Source organism: Notechis scutatus, chromosome 4 (genome assembly GCF_049901735.1).
Source record: "Notechis scutatus isolate UNSWTSFEM ecotype Mainland chromosome 4, rNotScu1.2, whole genome shotgun sequence".
Taxonomy (NCBI): Eukaryota; Metazoa; Chordata; class Lepidosauria; order Squamata; family Elapidae; genus Notechis; species Notechis scutatus.
The window spans coordinates 168174410-168192085 of record NC_142012.1 but is presented as its reverse complement, the minus strand read 5'-3'; the positions used below and the strand labels follow the sequence as shown (position 1 = coordinate 168192085).

Sequence of the window (17676 nt, the reverse complement as noted above, 5' to 3'; positions counted from 1 at the left end):
GCTTGTCATTCAGTCGCAAAAGGGGATCATGTGATTCCCCACCCCCACCCCGGGACACTGCAACCGTCATGAGTCAATTGCCAAGTGTTTGAATTCTGATCATCTGACCATGGATATGAAGTGTGAAAAATGGTCATAAGTGCTTTCTTTGAGTGCTGTCATAACTTTGAATGCTCATTAAACTTTCTGGAAGGAAGAGGGGTTGGTGGAAAGGAGAAGGGAAATCCTCCCTCCCTTCTAGCCCTGATGATGTTCCCTAGCTGGGTTGTGAAACATCTGCAAGAAAACCATGGACCTTAGAGAGCACCAAGGACCCCACAGTCCTTGTCTTCTTCTTCCTCTTCTTCTTCCCATCCTCCTCCTCTCTCCTCCTCTTCCTCCTCTCCCACTCCTCCTCCTCCTCCAACCCCACTCCCTGCTAGCCCTGATAATGTTCCCTAGTTGGGTTGTGAAACGTCTGCAAGAAAACCATGGACCTTAGAGAGCACCAAGTCCTTGTCTTCTTCTTCCTCTTCTTCTTCCCCTCCTCCTCCTCTCTCCTCCTCCTCTCTCCTTTTCCTCTCCTCCTCTTCCTCCTCCTCCTCTCTCCTCCTCTCCCCCCTCCTCCTCCAACCCCACTCCCTGCTAGCCCTGATGATGTTCCCTACTTGGGTTGTGAAACATCTGCAAAAAAATCCACCAAGCTCAGAGAGCACCAAGGACCCCATAATTCACCCCCCATGAGCTACAAATATTCCCTACTATTTGGTACCCAGTGAAAGCTTGAAGCCTGGAGCCTGATCGGATAATTCCTCCCTCCCCACTGCTGAGCACATGGGAATGCAACCACCTGGGCCGGTGAAAAATGCTCCAGTCTAGCAAAATGTTCCAGAGAGGAAAAGGTGAAACTAATGAAAACCATGTTTTATAACATCCCCAAAGCTCGTTTCCTTCTTTCTGCTCCTGTTCTGTTTTTTCTTTCTGCTCCTGTTCTGTTTGAAGCATATTCTGATGGGAAGCAAAAATGAACTCACAAATTCTCTAAGGAAGAGCTCAAAAAGGCCCAGCAATTTTGCTTTTTTTTTTTTTTTCTCTAACTATTTAAGAAGGAAAGCGAGAAGAAACAGATTTTTATATCACAGACTAGCTTGCTACCCAGGCTTTGCTTATGAAACTACGTGGTCGGGCTTAGTTTTTGGGGAGGAAAATAATGGAGGGAAAATGCTGCCTCTGCCTACCAGCATCCATCGGTATTCATCTGGCTAGCGTGCTGTCAGTATGTGAGAGAGTGGAGGGCTGTTTGGAAACTGCAAGAGTATTTGCTGTGGGAGCAAGGAGACAGCAAGGAGCCTGGGCGTGGCTTAGCTCAACTGTTCTGGACTAAGGCTGCTTGGTGCTGCTGTGAAACTGAAACTCCTGTGCTTGTGTTTTGCATTTGGAAGAGATTATTTTTCAGGTGGGGTGGGGGAGCAGAACTCCTTAGCATCAGATAATAACAATAAATAATAATAATAATAATAATAATAATAATAATAATAATAATAATAATAATAATAATAATAATAACAACAACAACAACAACAACAATAACAATAACAATAACAATAACAATAATAATATAGGAAATACTCTAAATGCTCTGAGGATCATTTGGAAAAAATCCTTTCTTAGTGAGCCCCTAGAAGCCAAGAGGATCATACGTGCCAAATTTCAAGTTTGTAGGCTTGACGGTTCTGGAGATTTTATGATGATGCGTGAGGGGTATTTTGCTTTTATATAGCGAGAAAGGTTCATCTGAGCTGTGCTTATGAGCTAAAAACCCATGGATTTGAATCCACTTGTCAATAAGAAAAAAAACCAGCTGGTTTAATTTCTAAAGTTAATGGCAAGAGCTGGTGGCATTTTTAAATGGACTTAATCCATCTGGATTAGCAGAATAATAGACTTTGGGAAGATAGTAAATGCATTTTCCTGGGGCAAACATTTCAAGGGAAAAGGGAAGAGAAAGAAAGGAAACCCTCAGTCTCTAAAAAATAAAAGAAATAGCACATTTTGAGTGTCTCCATTCATTCCTCTGGGGTTGTAGGCACTTAGGGACGACATCTCCCTTTTATTTCTTCTCTTAATGCTATTTCCTGATGACTTTTTTTTTTTATCTGTAGCCCCAAAACCACAGCTCGTAAAATGTTATTTTGAAATTCTCTATTCTACCGTCTTGATTTTTAAGGGTTTTAACTCTGGTCCTCCTGCAGGTAATTCCTCGACTTACAACCACAATCAAACTCCAAAACTTCTGTGCTCGCTGTCCGGAAATTTCACCATCAGAGAATTCTGTAGCTCAGGGTCCTACTTTGGTGCTTTCTCAGCTGTGTCTCTGTGTGTGGGGGTTTCTACCAAACATCTCATGACCCAACTAGGTACCATCATCAGTGTTAGAAGCGAGTGGGGTTTGCGAGGAGGAGGAGGAGGAGGAGGAGGAGGAGGAGGAGGAGGAGGAGGAGGAAAAAGACTGTGTAGTCCTTGATGGTCTCTGAGTTTGGTTTTCTTGCAATTCATTACCCAACATAGGTAACATCATCAGTGCCAGAGGGGAGTGGGATTTGCAAGGAGGAGGAGGAGAAGAGGAGGAGGAGGAAGAGAAGAATAAGAGGAAGAGGAGGAGGAAGAAGAAGGAGGAGGAGGAGGACTCTAGGGCTCTTGGTGCTCTCTGAACTTGGTTTTATTGCAGACATCTCATGACCCAACTAGGTAATTTCATCAGTGCTAGAAGGGTTTGCAGAGGAAGAGGAGGAGAAAGACGGTGTATTCCTAGGTGGTCTCTGAGCTTGGTTTCTTGCAATTCATTACCCAACTAGGTAACATCATCAGTGCCAAAGGGGAGTGGGATTTGCAAGGAGGAGGAGGAGGAGGAGGAGGAGGAGGAGGAAGAGGAGGCGGAGGAGGAGGAGGAGGAAGAAGAAGAAGAAGAAGAGGAGGAGGAGGAGGAGGAGGAGGAGGAGGGAGGAAGAGGAAGAGAAGAAGAATAAGAGGAAGAGGAGGAGGAGGAGGAGGAAGAAGAGGAGGAGGAGGAGGAAGAAGAAGAAGAAGAGGAAGAGGAGGAGGAGGAGGAGGAGGAGGAAGAAGAAGAAGAAGAAGAAGAAGAAGAAGAAGAAGAAGAAGAAGAAGAAGAAGAAGAAGAAGAAGAAGAAGAAGAAGAAGAAGAGAGGAGGAGGAGGAGGAGGAGGAGGAGGAGGAGGAGGAGGAGGAGGAGGAGGAAAAGGAGGAGGAAGAGGAGGAAGAGGAAGAGAAGAAGAATAAGAGGAAGAGGAGGAGGAGGAGGAGGAGGAGGAGGAAGAGGAGGAAGAGGAAGAGAAGAAGAGGAAGAGGAGGAGGAGGAGGAGGAGGAGGAAGAGGAGGAAGAGGAAGAGAAGAAGAAGAGGAAGAGGAGGAGGAAGAAGAAGAAGAAGAGGAGGAGGAGGAGGAGGAAGAGGAGGAAGAGGAAGAGAAGAAGAAGAGGAGGAGGAAGAAGAAGAAGAAGAGGAGGAGGAGGAGGAGGAGGAGGAGGAGGAAGAGGAAGAGAAGAACAAGAGGAAGAGGAGGAAGAGGAGGAGGAGGACTGTGGGGTTGTTGGTGGTCCCTGAGCTTGGTTTTCATGCAGACCTTTCATGAACCAACTAAGTAACATCATCAGTTTGGGAAGGGAGTGGGGGTGAACTCCGTTTATAGACATACCCAACCTAGTTGGGTCAACGAAACCCCTGTAAGAAGGCAGCCAAGCTCAGGGACCACCAACCACCCCACAGGGTTCAGCCTTGCCCTGGGTGGAGGTAACTTAGGGCTTCAGTGTCTGACTTAAGAGGGGTCCATCCGATGGAGCCAACATCTAGAAGGGTCATGGTGAAAACCAGAAGCTGCTGTGATGTGGTTTGGTTGCCAGCAGGCGCCAGGGAGGGAGGGGCGTCTCGGGCATACAACCAGCTGCCCCCCCCTTGCTGATCCCTCTTTTTTTCCCCAGCCCTCCAAGGTGGCCAAGCCTTAGAGATATCCCCATCACGAAGTTCTCAAGGTTGATGTCCCACAAGGGGGACAAGGTGACTTCAACTCCTGGTAGAGGACTGGAGAACTTACTCTTCAGCAGGGCATGGAGAGACAGAGAGAGAGAGCCAAGGTCCCTCTTGTGTCAAGAGTTGCGTGTGAGGGACTCTTTCTGGAATCTCATGGTCCTACTTCTAGATCAGAGGTCTCCAAACTTTCTGGAATCTCATGGTCCTACTTCTAGATCAGAGGTCTCCAAACTTTCTGGAATCTCATGGTCCCACTTCTAGACCAGAGGTCTCCAAACTTTCTGGAATCTCATGGTCCCACTTCTAGACCAGAGGTCTCCAAACTTTCTGGAATCTCATGGTCCTACTTCTAGACCAGAGGTCTCCAAACTTTCTGGAATCTCATGGTCCTACTTCTAGATCAGAGGTCTCCAAACTTTCTGGAATCTCATGGTCCTACTTCTAGATCAGAGGTCTCCAAACTTTCTGGAATCTCATGGTCCCACTTCTAGATCAGAGGTCTCCAAACTTGGCCCCTTTAAGACTTGTGGACTTCAACTCCCAGAATTCTCTGGGTCCATCCAAGCTTTGGACAGGAAGGTGCCTTCAATGCAAGACCAAACCAGCTTCTCAGCACTCTGGTTCTTCACCGCTACTAACAGGCTACTAACAGCATTTCATGGAATCCTCGGGGTGGAAGGGACCTCAGAGGTCTTCTAGTCCACCCCCTTACCTAAGATCCTAGAATCCCAGCCTGGAAGGGACCTTAGAGGTCTCCTAGACCAACCCTCTGCCCAAGTCCTTATTCCACGCCAGACAAATGGTTGTTCCATTTTTTTTTAAATTTCTTGAAGATCTCAAGTTTCTTGAATATATATACCCCCTCAAATTGGGCTCTTCAGGGGTGTCGGACTACGACTCCCAAAATCCTCACTCGCCGCTGCATCCATCCTCCCCTGCCAGGGGTGCTTTGGGAGGTGGTTAACGATGATCGGATTCGGTAGGGGGAGGGAGCAATGCAGGAGGCCATTTCCAAGGCATCCGTGGGCAGGACCAGGGAGGTCAGAAAAGTCAAGATGGCAGCCGTTGTCGTGGGATCTGAGCCCCGCCCCCTTTTACCTATCCCAACACCCCCCCCCCCCAAAAAAAAGTGGAGGGGGGTGAATTGTCAAATTGCAGCCAGCAACTTGGCTTTTCTGAACCCCTCCCCACCACCACATCCCACGGATACACACACACACACACACACACACACACACACACACACACACACACGAAAGGGCAAAGGAAAAGCAACTGAAAAACAACAGCGGGATGTATCAAAAGAAGCATTTTATTAAAATTCCAAACAAACAAACAAAAAGGAATCAAAAATTAACACATGATGTTGTTGACCTCCGAAGCAGATGACACGAATGGAAGAAAAATGGAGAATGGAAAAAAAAAAAAAAAAAGAACAAGCAACTTAACAACTGTCGTACTTAACAACAGAAAGTTTAGGGTCAATTGTGGGCATAAGGCAAGGACTATCTGTACTTTAGATGCAAGGCACATGTGAATTGTGTCTGTCTGTCTGTCTGTCTATCTATCTATTTATCTATATAACTATCTATCTGTGTCTGTCTGCATTCATCCATCCATCCATGTATCCATCCATCTGCGTCTGTCTGTCTGCATCCATCTATGCCTGTCTGTCTGTCTATCCATCCATTATCTGTCTGTTTGTCTGTCTGTCTGTCTATCTATCTATCCATCCATCCATCCGTGTCTGTCTGCATTCATCCATCCATCTGTCCATCCATCTGCGTCTGTCTGTCTGCATCCATCTATGTCTGTCTGTCTATCCATCCATCATCTATCTATCTATCTATCTATCTATCTATCTATCTATCTATCTATCTATCTATCTATCTATCTATCCATCCGTGTCTGTCTGCATTCATCTATCCATCCATCTATCTATCCATCTATGTCTGTCTGTCTGTCCATCCATCATCTGTCTGTCTGTCTGTCTGTCTCTGTCTATCTATCTATCTATCTATCTATCTATCTATCTATCTATCTATCTATCTATCTATCTATCTATCTATCTATCTATCTCCAATATATCTAATTTCTGAACCACCCAGCTCCTTCAAAGACGGCCAGGATATAATAAAACGTTAAAACGTAGAAACGGCACATAGAAAAAGCAGAAAATGTTAAGCCCTTAGAATGCTAGAAGGAAGCCAGAAACAATGCATGCCCTGCCCTCCGGATCAGAATAGAGGCTGCGTTATCACCTGGAAGGTTTTTGGATAAAAGGGTAAAATGGAGATGCAGGTAAAAGGCTTTTTGACTCGGGGGGGGGGGGAACCCCAGGCCCCCACCCTGGCTGACCTCCCCTCATCTCGCCAGATGCAGCTCCAACCTCGGCAATTTGCACAACACACAACTCTTGGTGTGGTTGCTTTATGAGGAGCTAGCCTCTTATCCTTCTGCTACAAGAGGTGAATTCGGAAGTCTTCAAATTTGACAACTTTAAGACTTGTGGACTTCAGCTCCCAGAATTCTCCAGCCAGTCTTAAATTTGCCAAGTTTGGAGACCTCTGGTGTCGGGTCTCCTGCTTTTTTTGGGGGGCGGGGTTGGACTAGATGACCTACAAGGTCCCTTCCCACTCTGTTAATCTGTATCTCTATCTACCCCTGCAGGACAGACAGAAAAGCATCGCTGGCTGGAGAATTCTGGGAGCTGAAGAGTCCACAAGTCTTAAAGTTGCCACATTTGGAACTGGGGGAGGTTACCCCCATGCAAACATTTGCACACCCGTAGTTCCAAAGGGCCTCTTGCCATGAATTGGGAAGAATCTGCAAACTGGCCCTTGTGTGTGTCAATTCATGCACCAAATCCAAAGGAAAATAAATAAATAAACAAGGCAGGATGATAAAAGCTCAGGGCAAAGGCCACATCCGAATGGGAAGGGGAGGATTTGGGAGGATAAGAAATAATAGCCCCTCCCCAGGTTTGTAATTTATAAAAAACTATCATAAATAAAAGCTGCGTGTAAACATGGAGGAGGAGGAGGAGGATTATAGTGCCCCTTGTGCTTGTTTCCTTGCAGACATCTCGTGACCCAACTGGGTAACCTCTTCAAGGAATAAGCAGGGAATAACACCAGAGGAACAATCAAGCAGAAAACAATACCTACCGAGGGGGAAACTACGCCCCTGTCAACACTGGCAGGGAAGACTACGGTGCATAAATAGGGAGCAAACCTCATTCCTTTTTAGCATTGATGATGTTTCCTAGTTGGGCCATGAAACGTCTGCAAGGAAACCATCAAGCTCAGAGAGCACCAGGGACCCCTCAGTCCTCCTCCCTCTCCCCCTCTTCCTCCTCCTCCTTCACCATCCCATTTCCTAGCATTGATGATGTTCCCTAGTTGGGTCATGAAACGTCTGCAAGAAAATCACCCAGCTCGGAGAGCACCATGGTTCTGGATGAGTCAGAGAGCCCTGAAGTCTGTTGATCCTCATGGATTTACACATCTGAATGGGATCCACACAGGATTTCCTGCATGGCTTCCATCTGTAACCACACACCCCCAACAATCTTGGGGGACTGGCAACAGGAGAGGGTTTAAGTTGGTAGGAATCCAAGTGAACCAAATAAGCACTTTGAGTTCTGACCTCTCTCTCTCCCCCCCTCTCTCTTTCTTTCTCTCTCTCCCCCTCCCTCTTTGTGTTTTTTCTCTCCCCTCCCCCTTTCTTTCTTTCTTTCTTTCTTTCTTTCTTTCTTTCTTTCTTTCTTTCTTTCTTTCTTTCTTTTCTTTCTTTTTTTCTTTTCTTTCCTTCTTTCTTTCACTGTTTCTCTCTCCCTCTCTGTTTTCTCTCTCCCCCTCCCTCCATTCCTCTCTCTCCCTTTCTTTCTTTCTTTCTTTCTTTCTTTCTTTCTTTCTTTCTTTCTTTCTTTCTTTCTTTCTTTCTTTCTTCTCTGTTTTCTCCCTTTCTTCCCCTCCCTCCCTTTCCTGCCCCCTCTGTTTTCTCTCTCTGTCCCTCCCTCTCTCTTATACACACACACACACAAACAAATACAAACACACCACTGAGTGTCCAGATCTGCCACCATCCCATAGCAAACCCGGTAATGCTGTAATACAGAGACCAGGAGTTGGCAGAACAAAATAGGAAAAAATAATAATTAGCGTTTGACATTCTGCAGTGGGATTTGAGCCCCCACCCCGGCCTCCTTGCTCAGCTACCCATACATCTCCCCCTGCCACCCCTGCGTGCCACCTCTGAATCTTGATCAGGCTTGGGGGCAGCCATGCCAGAAGCTCAGAGAGCCCCAGGACTGGCCCTTCCTCTGCTGACCGACCCCTGAAAAAATGGCGTCGTGCCCATTTAGAAGCCAAACCGACAGCGGTTCCCAAAAAGGGCAAGGCCCCAGCCCTTCGCTCCAAGCAGGCCTCTCTGGCCGTTTGGGACCGCTTGGGAGAGAGCCAAAGAGCTGCTTTAGTGTCCAAAGGGAGAGACTGAGCACCTCCCTCTGTCCTTAAAAGGATCTCAAGCATTAAAGAAAAAGTAATTCAAAGTGGTCCGGGAGGGATCCATTTTGTGCACCATGGCACGTCCGTTAACTGGTGAAATATCCTGGATTTGATGCCTCCATCTTGATGAAAAGAAGGAAGAGCTCATTCTAGAAGTTGAAGGAATGTGACATTCCAGATTCCATCCCCCCCCTCCTCCTCCTCTTCCTCCCTATAAACCTCACTCCCTTCTATCACTGATAACATTACCTAGTTGGGTCATGAAACGTCTGCAAGAAAACTACCAAACTCAAAGAGCACCAAGAACTCCATAGTCCTTTTCTTTTTCTTCTTCCTTCTCCCCTCCTCCTCCTCCTCCTCCTCCTCCTCTTTCTCCTCCTTATAAACCTCACTCTCTTCTAATACTGATGATGTTATCTAGTTGGATCATGAAACGTCTGCAAGAAAACTGCCCGCTCAAAGAGCACCAAGGACCCCCTAGTCCTTTTCTTCTTCTTCTTCTTCCTCCTCCTCTTCCTCCTCCTCCCTACTTACTACTAATACTCTACTACTAATACTACTACTCCTGTTTTCCCATTGCTTCACTTGCAACTGTCTTCTTGGGAATCTTTCAAGATTCACTGCTGTTAAGTCCCTCCAGTAAAGAAGTCCCTCTCATCCCAGCGGTTACCCACATACATTCTGGGATTATTGGGGGTCAGAAATCCACTTCCAAGTCTTTCCAGGCTGGTTCAGACAGCGAAGGGGGCTGCTGCCCCGCCCTTTCCTGCCCCCAGCATGAGAGCCATCACAGTGCGCATGGAGCACACAAAAACAGCATGGTGCATTTCTTGCCAAAGGAGGCCAAAATCCAGCCAGGGTTTTCCCCATTTCCAGCCCGGAGCCCTGGAAGAAGTCTGGATTGCAAAGTTTTTTGTCACGGCTGACGCTTGTGGGGACGGAAACATGACGCCCCTGGGAAAGCCCAGGTGGAGGAAAGCCCACCTGGGTCATTTGGAGATAACTTGGGAGAGCCAAAGAGCCGCGTTCGTGTCCAAAAAAAAAAAAAGGGAGCCCCTGATCCATTTGGACTGAGATGAAAAGGCCTTTAGGGTAGAGGCTTCGATCCTGTCTCTGGACGAAGAACTCGGGGGACACCACGAAAGTGTGAAAGGGGAACAAGTGACACTCTTGGGCATCCTTACTATCGTGGCACAGGTCTCCCAGGCCGCGCACCTTGCCTCAGCCTCCTGCAAGCTTAGCTTGCGCTTCCCACACAGAGGGGGCACCTTAACAAACAGGCCAAGTTCAGGTGGGCACCTCTGGCCACACCACGCCAGGGGTGGAAGGTGTATTCCCAGAGACCTCTCACCCCCCCCAAACCAGGCCCACCGCTCTCGTCCCGAGCCCAGCTTTCTTTAGACCCAGGGTCCCCAAACTTGGCCGCTTTAAGACTTTTGTGGACTTCAACTCCCAGAATTCCCCCGCCAGCCGTGTCTGTTTCTTTTTCCCTTATTCCCCCCAAAAGAGGAGAGATTGCAGAGGAAGGGATTGCAAGAGAGTTAAGCTCTGCTGGCCTGGGGAATTCTGGGAGTTGAAGTCCACAAAAGTCTTCAAGTGGCCGAGTGTGGAGACCTCTGCCTCAGACGCTTTTGGGCGAAAGGCTGATGAGATCTTGCCGACCAAGAAGGTTCTTGGTCCTGCTCTTCACGGGCAATTCAACCAACAGCTCCTTCCAGAACCTTCCGGCTGGATAATGGGACTTCTCGCCTTTCCACTTAATGACGGCCAGCGCCGTCTTGGCTTGCCGGAGCTCCTTCACTTTGCTCTTCTTGATGGGCTTGTACTGGACCAGGATCACCTTGATGGTGCCCTTGGAAGCCATGTTCTCCAGGCCAGCTTTGAACTCCAGCAAAGCCTGGGTGCCCCGCAGGACGTAGTTGGGGCTCAGGATGACCAGGAGACGCCGGCTTCTCTGGATGAAGCTCAGGGTTTCATCCGTGACAACTGGGAGAGAAAACAGGCAGGTTAGGGGTTGCCGGGCAAGGACCTTCCCACCGCCTGGGAGCCAGGAGGAGTCCAAGGGCTCAGCAGGAGAACGCCACACGGCTCATGCGTCCCTCACACGTTGCCTTCTCACGCTCCTGGCCTTCGAGAGAAGAAGGGAGGTTGGTGGGAGAGCCAGAACCTGCCCTGGAGAATAGAATGGAATGGGATGGAATAGATATTGGAACGAAGAGTAGAGTAGAGTAGAGTAGAGTAGAGTAGAGTAGAGTAGAGTAGAGTGGAATGGAATGGAATGGAGTGGAGTAGAATAAATAGAATAGAATAGAAAATAGAGAATAGAATAGAATAGAATAGGAACAGAGTAGAATAAATATTAAATGAAGAATAGAATAGAGTAGAGTAGAATGAATAGAATAGAATAGAATAGAATAGAATAGAATAGAATAGAATAGAGAATGGAGTGGAGTGGAGTGAAGTAGAGTAGAATAAATAGAATAGAATAGAAAATAGAGAATAGAATAGAATAGGAACAGAATAGAATAAATATTAAATGAAGAATAGAATAGAGTAGAATAGAATAGAATAGAATAGAATAGAATAGAACAGAATAGAATAGAATAGAATAGAATAGAGAGAGTGGAGTGGAGTGGAGTGGAGTGGAGTGAAGTGAAGTAGAGTAGAATAAATAGAATAGAATAGAAAATAGAGAATAGAATAGGAACAGAATAGAATAAATATTAAATGAAGAATAGAATAGAGTAGAGTAGAATAAATAGAATAGAATAGAACAGAAAATAGAGAATAGAATAGAAAATAGAGAATACAATAGAATAGAATAGAATAAATATTGGATGAAGAATAGAATAGAGTAGAGTAGAGTAAATGGAATAGAATAGAAAATAGAGAATACAATAGAATAGGAACAGAATAGAATAAATATTAAATGAAGAATAGAATAGAGTAGAATAAATAGAATAGAATAGAATAGAATAGAATAGAATAGAATAGAATAGAATAAAATAGAATAGAATAGAATAAATATTGTATGAAGAATAGAATAGAGTAGAGTAGAATAAATAGAATAGAATAGAAAATAGAGAATAGAATAGAATAGGAACATAATAGAATAAATATTGGATGAAGAATAGAATAGAGTAGAGTAGAATAAATAGAATAGAAAATAGAGAGTAGAATAGGAACAGAATAGAATATTAAATGAAGAATAGAATAGAGTAGAGTAGAGTAGAATAAATAGAATAGAATAAAATAGAATAGAAAATAGAGAATAGAATAGAAAATAGAGAATAGAATAGAATAGAATAAATATTGGATGAAGAATAGAATAGAGTAGAATAAATAGAATAGAATAGAAAATAGAGAATAGAATAGATATTGGAATGAAAAATAGAATGGAATGGAGTGGGAATGGGAATAGGAATAGAATATGGAGCTGGAAGGGACCCTGGAGGTCTTCTAGTCCAACCCTTGCTCAGGCAGGAAACGCTACACCACTTCAGACAAATGGTTATCCAATCTATTCTTAAAAACTTCCAGTGTTGGAGAATTCACAACTGCTGGAGGAAAGTTGTTCCACTGGTTAATTGTTCTGGCTATTGGGATATTTCTCCTCAATTCCAGGTTGAATTTCTCCTTGTTCAGTTTCCATCCGTTGCTCCTCCTCCAGCCTTCAGGGGCTTTGACCCCTTCCTCTTCTCTGGGGCAGCCCCTGAGATCTTGGAAGGCTGCTATCATGTCCCCTCTAGCCCTTCCGTTCATCAAACTAGACGTACCCAGGTCCTGCAACCGTTCTTTATATATGTTTTAGCCTCCGGCCCCTTAATCCTCTTGGTTGCTCTTCTCTGCACTCTTTTTCCAGAGTCTCAACCTCTTTTTGACATCATGGCAACCAAAACTGGATGCCGTATTCCAAGTGTGGCCTTACCACGGCACCAGCGGCATCTCCCTTTTTCATCCTGGCACCTGCTCTGTGGCAACTATGCCACAGTCTGGTTTTCATGTTTCCCTCCCAGTTCGGATCAAAGAGACACCAACCCTGAGGACAGAGAGGAAGCCTCCAGGTGGCCTCAACGACCCTCTAAAAAGGATGCAAATGACCAGCTGTCTGCAAGGAGTATCAATCCTTCCTTTTCCCCACCATCCAGTCAGAGCTCAAGAAGCTTCTTGGATGAGAAGAGAAATGTCTTCAAAAGAAACAATAGAAAGTCCAAAAAAAGCATATTTGGGACAACCAGGACCTGGATGGCTGAGAATCTCTATAGACTTGTATCTCTGGTGGCTTCCCCTCAGGTGGGCTGCTCCCCTGTAGGTGGGCAGGGAACAGGTGACTCTACGTGCCCAGATGACCAGAACCTGCTCCACGGTTCCAACCCTCTTCAAGAGAGGTTTGAAGGAAAGGCCAACTCCACACACCATCTTAGCTTCTCCCTTCCATAACCAGCTTCCTTTCTGACCCAACATCGGATCCATTGGAGCGAAAGATGGGTGCATTTCCCCCTAGCCCTTCGCCTTTCCTCAAGGTAACTTCTTTGACCTCTACAAGTTTCCCTCAACTCTTTCCAATGACTTGAGGAGCATCCCCAGGGAGGTCAAAAAATATCAAGATGGCAGTGGAGAGAAGAAGGCAGAGCCTCCTCGCTGACGGACGGTAGATCGCAACTCTCTGCGGCTATCGTCCGTGCTCTTTCGTCGGAGAGCCCCAATGATTATGATTAGGGGCTGAAACTGCCTTGGAGGGGCAGCGGAGTGAAGCAGCAAGCCAGATTGTGGGGAGACGCATCTCCCCCTTGGGCTTGGTTTCCAAAGACGACTGCAGCGGTGGTCTAAAATGGCCACCCCGAAGAGGACGACTCAGCTGGATTAAGCTTTGTGCAGGAGGGAAGAAAGAGGTGGATAACATCTGAACCGGGACAACTGGGTAATACAACTAAACCCCCGGGATTAAGGTAACATAGAATTTTTTAAGAAAAGAAAAGTGAGCGGCGAAATGACAAAGGGACAGAGAGAAAAAAAAAAGAAAATATTTTTGACAGCCTAGCGGGGCTTCGAACCGGGGAAAGGAAGAAGCTGGAATTAAAGATTTAACAAAATGGGACTAAAATATTTTGGGAATAAACAGGCAAACAATAAAGCTGGACTTAAGATTGTCAAAGAATAATAATAACAAAGTTTACAAATTGGAGACTGGACTGTGCTGGAATATTGAGGTTCGAAAAACCTTAATTTTTTTTTTTTAAATCAAGATGGCAGCACTTTTACCCACATTCAAAGGGTTGAGGCTTCCATTATGCGGTTGGCATTCTGATTTTTTTTTAAATATCTCCTCCTTGTCAACCCACAAAGCATTCCTAGGCCTGTTTTCGAGTTGCCATACACAGAGGGAATCTGAAGGAGCAGTACAGCAGTTTAAAACCAGGAGTACATTCCAATACTTCTTACAAAGATTGTAGCGTAGGCTACCGGATCTTCTGCCCTCGAAAACCCTTAGTTGGAGAACGTGATTGATGACACCCAGCCCGTGAAGGTGCTTCATTGGAGAATCTGATCTATGACACACCCGGGGGGGGGAGAGGGGGGAAACAGGGTCACAGGGGACTGTGAATTACATGTGCCATTAACCTACATGGCTTCATTTAGGTTAATGCTGGCATGTTGCTCTTAGTAAATCTTTTGGTTTCTTTTGAAGCTGGGCTCGAGGCTCATGATTCCATTAGGGCAATTGCCGGAATCCTGACACTTCTATATGGACTCACTTAACAGTGGTCAACCCTGCATAACATGCTAAAATATAATGCATATCAGCAGAAATGTTACAATATTGCCAGGAAAATAGCCAGTTGGACTGGATCACTTCAGGATTAGCATCCAGCACATCTGGACAGGAGTCATGTTGGGGCAGGCTACTTCCGGTTTGAGCTTCTTCGGCGACAGACCGAAACCTCGTCTCTGCGAGGCTTCGATCTGTGCTCGCTGCTGGAGCGCCCCGAGCTGGCTGGTTTCGGGGCTAAGCCACCCTGCAGAGGTGGTGAAGAGGAGGGGAGACTGCCTGCAGGGTTGAGGAGAGCCGCATCTCTCCTCCCCAGCTGGCCATTACTCCCTTTCCCAAAGGCGGTTGTAGCGGTGGTCAGAAATGGCTACCACAAAGAAGAACTCGACCGGAAAAGAATGTGCAGGAGGAAGATAAGAAGAGAAAGTTTTGGGTGACCGGGTCAAACAGCAAAAGCAACAAATAAGGTACCCTGGAATTGAAACTATTTAAAAAAAAACAATAACATTGTTCCCTAAGAAGATTTTTAAGCTGTGAAGGAGAGAGAAAAGGGAAAAGATTTGGGTTTTTTTTTCTCCTTTTCCTATACTGACAGCTAAGAGACTTAAGCAAGAAATTGGAAAAAAAATCCACTTTGACATTAATAGGCATTTAATGCTGAAAATAAAAAGTCAAAGGGATAATAAAGATTTCTGGATAATTAAAAGCTTTTGAAAACAGGAAAGGAGAGAAAAAGAATAAAAGGGCAGGATCTGGAAGGGAGGAGACTGCGTGGAATTAAAAAGAACTTACAGCAAAATCTCAACAAGACTTCCAAAAGATACATTTTAACTGAAATATCACAAGAAAAGCCCCAGCAAGAGAAAGTGGAAAAAGAAATAAGAAGAAATAACTTGGGACTATTTGGATTACTTGATGATTTCTGGATTTTTGGTTGTTGTATCTGAATGACTAAAATCAATCGGATGGTTGTTTAAAAGTGTTTAAAATGGCTCCACTTTTAGAAGAACTGAAAATGGAACTTAAAAAGTACAAAGAAGATGCACAAGAAGGGAGAGGTTCTTTTGGCTTCGTATTTCAGTTTTTAGAAATGGAGATTTGGAACTATGAGAAACAACAAGAAATGCCTGCAGAACAAGAAGACTGGGACAAAGAAGAAGCCATCTTTAATGAACAAGTAATCTTAGATGGGGCGGGGGGAAGGAAAGGGAGGAAAGAGAATGGAAAGTTTAAGATTGGGAAAGACAACTAAAAAAAAATAGAGTGAAAAATAAGTATAAAATCAGAAAGCAACAGAAGAGGGAAATGCAGAAGAGAGAATTAGAAGTAGAGAGACAAGGGGGTAAGAAGGGGAGGGAGAAGATGAGAGGGAAGAAAGAAAGGAAAAGAAGTTATAAAGGACAGAAACAAAATATAGAGAAACAGGGCCTATTTAGAGATAATGGGTGAAAATTTAATGGAAAAAGGGATTCTGCAAAGGTACATAAGATAGTATTGTTATATTAGAAACAGAAATAATTTTAGAAAATATGAAACAATATATGATTAAAATGTGATAAAATAGCTATTGTAATTCAGTGGAATGCTTGTCAATAAATAAATGTAACAAAATGAATATTTAATGATTTATAAAACATATGTGAAGAGAAATAAGGGAAAAATTAATTATGGAGATTATATGTGTTTTTAAGGAAGTATGATATTTAATTGAAAAGAAGTGTTAAAGATGTTAAGATTTTAATGATTATTAATGATAGAACTGAATTGGAATGGAATGAGGGTTTATAATTACATATATTTATAATCTTTTTTTTTAAAGAATATAGTGTGTATTATAAGAATGTACCAAGCAGAATTTGATTGGAAGTTATGTATTATGTATTATATTGAAGGTCATAAACTTAAGGTATATATTGAAGTTTTAATAAGAGTTGAATGGATGTAATTAAAAGATATAAAGGTGTCATACTCCAATTAGTAACTACAGGAGAAAATTTGTTTAATGAGAAAAGATAATATGAAATTGAAACAGAACAGACAAAAGCATAAATATAATGATTTGAATTGAGATGAGATAATTAAAATAAAATTGAGAAAATTAAAAGAGGGGAAAAACTATATAGAAAATGTAGAACAGTATAAGGTATGGAATAGAACACAAAAAGGAGCATGAAATTGAGTTTTGTTTCTGTATAAAGAAGTTCAACCCGGGACCATGCTATTTTCAAAAAAAGATGTTTTACTTGTATTTTGTATGTGTGAAAACCCAAATAAAACTTTATTAAAAAAAATATATAATGCATATCAGCAGAAATGTTAAAATATTGCCAGGAGAATAGCCAGTTGGACTGGATCATTTCAGGATTAGCATCCAGCACATCTGGACAGCAGTCACGTTGGGGCAGGCTACTGGGGTTTTCTCCTGCCCCAACATGACTCCTTGTCCAGATGTTCTGAGTGCTAATCCTGGTGTGATCCAGTCCAACTGGCTGCTGGTCCCTGATGCTGGGAAACATGGGAGTCAAGTGTCCCAATGGACTTCAGCTTGGGGAAGCTTTTGTAGAATTCCCAAGTCTGCCCTGTGCTCTTCATCTAGGTTGCTTTTGGACACAGAGCGGGAGAAACATGGCTTAAAGGTTGGCACTTCTGACTTTAGTGCACCTCTGGAATCCCTCGGAACATAGAGTTGTAGGGAACAACCCCCGCCCAACTCAGAAAAATCGGTACATCTGGACCCAAATGGGTTTCCTGTCACCTTCAGCCCCAACGTTCGTCCGCAGCATAAACTGGAAAAAGTATGTTGAGCAATTAAAGCAAAGTCACTCCACAAGGAAACAGCTATTCTTTTAAGTCAGCGTTTCTCAACTTCAGGATCTTTAAATTGGGAGGACTTCAACACCCATAATTCCCCAGCCAGGATGTGTGAAACCCAGAATCCTCAAGCCCAACATCTGTGGACTTCAACTCCCAGAATTCCCTGGCACCAATGCATTCCTTTTGACGTGTATCCCCATTGTGTCCTGCATACTCTCTCTTAATCCCTTCCTTCGCAATCTCTCCACTGTGTATATTCTCTCTTCATCCCTTCCTCCGCAATCTCCATTGTGTATATTCTCTTTTAATCCCTTCCTCCGCAATCTCTCCACTGTATATACTCTCTTTTCATCCCTTCCTCCGCAATCTCTCCATTGTGTATACTCTCTTTTAATCCCTTCCTCCGCAATCTCTCCATTGTGTATATTCTCTTTTAATCCCTTCCTCCGCAATCTCTCCATTGTATATATTATCTTTTCATCCCTTCCTCCGCAATCTCCATTGTGTATATTCTCTTTAATCCCTTCCTCCGCAATCTCTCCACTGTATATACTCTCTTTCA

General features: G+C 44.3%; 1 protein-coding gene across 6 annotated transcripts in view; it reads right to left on the bottom strand.

Moving 5' to 3' along the window:
* The window catches only part of IL1RAP (interleukin 1 receptor accessory protein), a 117358-nt gene that overhangs the window by 3563 nt on the left and 96119 nt on the right, over positions 1-17676 (bottom strand). For 2 of the 6 annotated variants that reach the window (XM_087965623.1, XM_087965624.1), the window contains one exon: positions 5319-10516. The exons of the other annotated variants lie outside the window; for them this stretch is intronic. In XM_087965623.1, coding sequence (XP_087821749.1) covers positions 10152-10516 — 365 coding nt within the window. In that variant the 3' untranslated portion in view covers positions 5319-10151. Of the gene's footprint in view, positions 1-5318; positions 10517-17676 lie in introns of those variants that run through there. 6 annotated transcript variants of the gene reach the window in all.